Genomic DNA, 2,501 nt, shown 5'->3' with positions numbered 1-2,501 from the left:
GTCTAAAAATTCACAACTACCATCTTAAGTCTTGATAGTTCATGATGGGACAGTTTGAGGTGAATCAGAGATGGCTGAGCAGGAGGCTGATGGTGATTTAGACGGAACAGCTCAACTTAATGAGCTTCTTCTGTTGGCTTCACTTTTCTATTCATGGTTCTCGTGCACGTCTCTGACCGTGCACGCTGACGTGGCTGCATGTTGGGACTCACTCGGGTAGTCTTTGGGATGCACTTTCTCCGACCAGTTGCCGTAGAAGGTGAGCCGGTACTTGGCGGTCCCACAGGCGCAGCACTCGATGGCCGGAGCCTCCGTGGCGCCGCCGAGCGCGAGCTCTGCAAAAAAGACACGATGTCAGACAGACGGCCGCGATGTGAGAGCAAACAGCGTACACGGCCTCGGCGAACGCAACAAAACACACTCCTGGAGTTGACAAACAGAAGCTGCAAAGGTTCGACACAAACCTGCATAAATTACCGGATGATTGACTACAATTTGGAAGCAGACAGAAAGTCACAAAATTACATCCCTGGAATAAACTGGTATTTAAATGACACATTAGCCTTAACGCCGACTCATAAATATTCAAATCTCTGCCCCGGACCAATGTTTTGCAAAGATAGGTCAAGGGGATTACTTGAATATTTATGAATCCCCAAATTATTCGGAAGAAGTCCTCACTTGACATCTAAGTTATAGCAGGATGAGTCAAACGCTGAAGCCTCCAAACTTGAAGCCGGGCGGCTTGATTGGCTCCATAATCGCCTGGAAAATGAGCTTTCTATGTGCAGAGGTGGCGTTTAGCCCAGGTCTCATGAGATCAGGTCTGTTCTTCTTTTTCTCATCGTACAATAAATGTGAGTTCAGAGCGGTTGTGTTTATTTGGAGGAGCTGGATGCCATGTGTCTCTGCTGCAGGTAACATAAAAGCTCTGACAGGAAGATGTAATATATGAATAAAATATCTAGAATACGTTCCCATGACATCCACACTTACCTGTCCTCACTGTTTTCTACTATTTCCAACTGTTGAGACTCAAACATCAGAAGAAAATGATGTGTGGAAGGTTTGAGAAGACAAGAATCCAGGTTTTGGCTATTTTGACTTGACAAAAAGCCAACATATGATGATTTGGACCATTGCTGTGTCATTTTGTATTGTTCTGTTGGTAGTTTTAGACAAAANCCACGTCTCCAACAGAAATACAGTCTTTGATGGACAGTTCACCAAAGTGGACTTGAATCTTGTCTGACATTACTTGAAAGGTTCCCAAAATGTCTCAAGATTTGTCCAAAATGACTTTAACCCTATCTAGGACCTTCATGTTTCCATGCGTAGAAGGTCTTTTGGGGTCAGTTGGACCCCAAGAAAGAAAACGTGCAGAACATTTGTTGGTATTCATTATAAACTATGTTAAATACATGTTCTGATAAGTTGACGCATTTTTGGTTCTAAAAATGAAAAAAAAAACAATACCTGTCACCTAAACCAAATGGCCTGGGTCCAAAAGACCCCAAAAGTCCTGAACAGGGTTGAGGTTCCTACCATGCAGATCCATCTGACTAACTGAGGATGAGAAGCTACAATAACATCCGCTGCACCAAACAACCCTTAGCCGACTGGACCGTTGATTAATTCACCCGACACGTTGCTCATTCTGCTCTTTTTCTCGCTGCAGCGCTAAATGTTGAATCCATCCCACCGGGGTCAGCCTCTGTTGGCTCAGCGTCAACAGCTGGGGGCAGTTCGCTTCGGGTTTACGGGGTCACGAGCTGGACTCGACTGGACGCTAGAACCTCGACGCTTTGCTGGGACGTTGCCACGCAACCGACGGAGACCCGAAACAGAGCCAAGAGCCGAGGACCCCTCATGAAGGCGCAACTTGTTGTTTTCTTCCACGCCGGTTGCTAATGAGGTGGGATGTTACGCTAAGCTAAGCCAGCTATCGATTCATGCTAATGTATTCAGGAGGGTTTGGACTTCTCTCTCAACAGGAAGTCATAAAGAAGCACATTTCTCAAACCGGTTCTTTGAGGGTTGACCTGTTTGGAAGCAGCTGTGTTGATCTTTTCATCCCAAACAGCAGATAAAAGACAGAAGAAGCCTCCACGAGGTTGTCCGATGGTTTGCGGACTCTCGTTTTGAAGCCTCGAATTTTGTGGCCACCACTTTCCGGACTGATCCGAGTATCTGGCAGGTTTGAAAGGCGTGTTGTACTTTTAAATATTGCCAAAAATTAAAGCATTTATGAGCCAGAAACTGCAAAAACTTAAACTTCCCATCGAAACTGTCTTTAAACGACTCATATGATGGTGAAACTTTACCAGATCTGAGCTTCTAGTTGTGATATTTTTACTGGATTTGAGTTGCTATTAAAGGTAAACTGTGATTTCTTTGGTTTTTCACACTTGGAGAACCATTTTAAAACTGTTTTTGGATCCGACTATCGGCTGATATTTTAGTTTTTGTGCTACAACCTGCTCAACTAGTTATGTTCAACA

The 2,501-nt window shown here is 44.5% G+C and overlaps 1 protein-coding gene across 1 annotated transcript in view; it reads right to left on the bottom strand.

Moving 5' to 3' along the window:
• The window catches only part of LOC103362205 (spondin-1), a 137,437-nt gene that overhangs the window by 92,447 nt on the left and 42,489 nt on the right, over positions 1-2,501 (bottom strand). The window contains exon 5 of the mRNA XM_008288496.1: positions 213-335. Within this exon, the coding sequence (XP_008286718.1) occupies positions 213-335 (123 nt within the window). The remainder of the gene's footprint in view (positions 1-212; positions 336-2,501) is intronic.

This window comes from Stegastes partitus, unplaced genomic scaffold (genome assembly GCF_000690725.1).
Source record: "Stegastes partitus isolate 25-593 unplaced genomic scaffold, Stegastes_partitus-1.0.2 Scaffold562, whole genome shotgun sequence".
NCBI lineage: Eukaryota > Metazoa > Chordata > Actinopteri > Pomacentridae > Stegastes > Stegastes partitus.
Note: the sequence above shows the minus strand (reverse complement) of the source record. Positions and strands in the feature narration are given on the sequence as shown.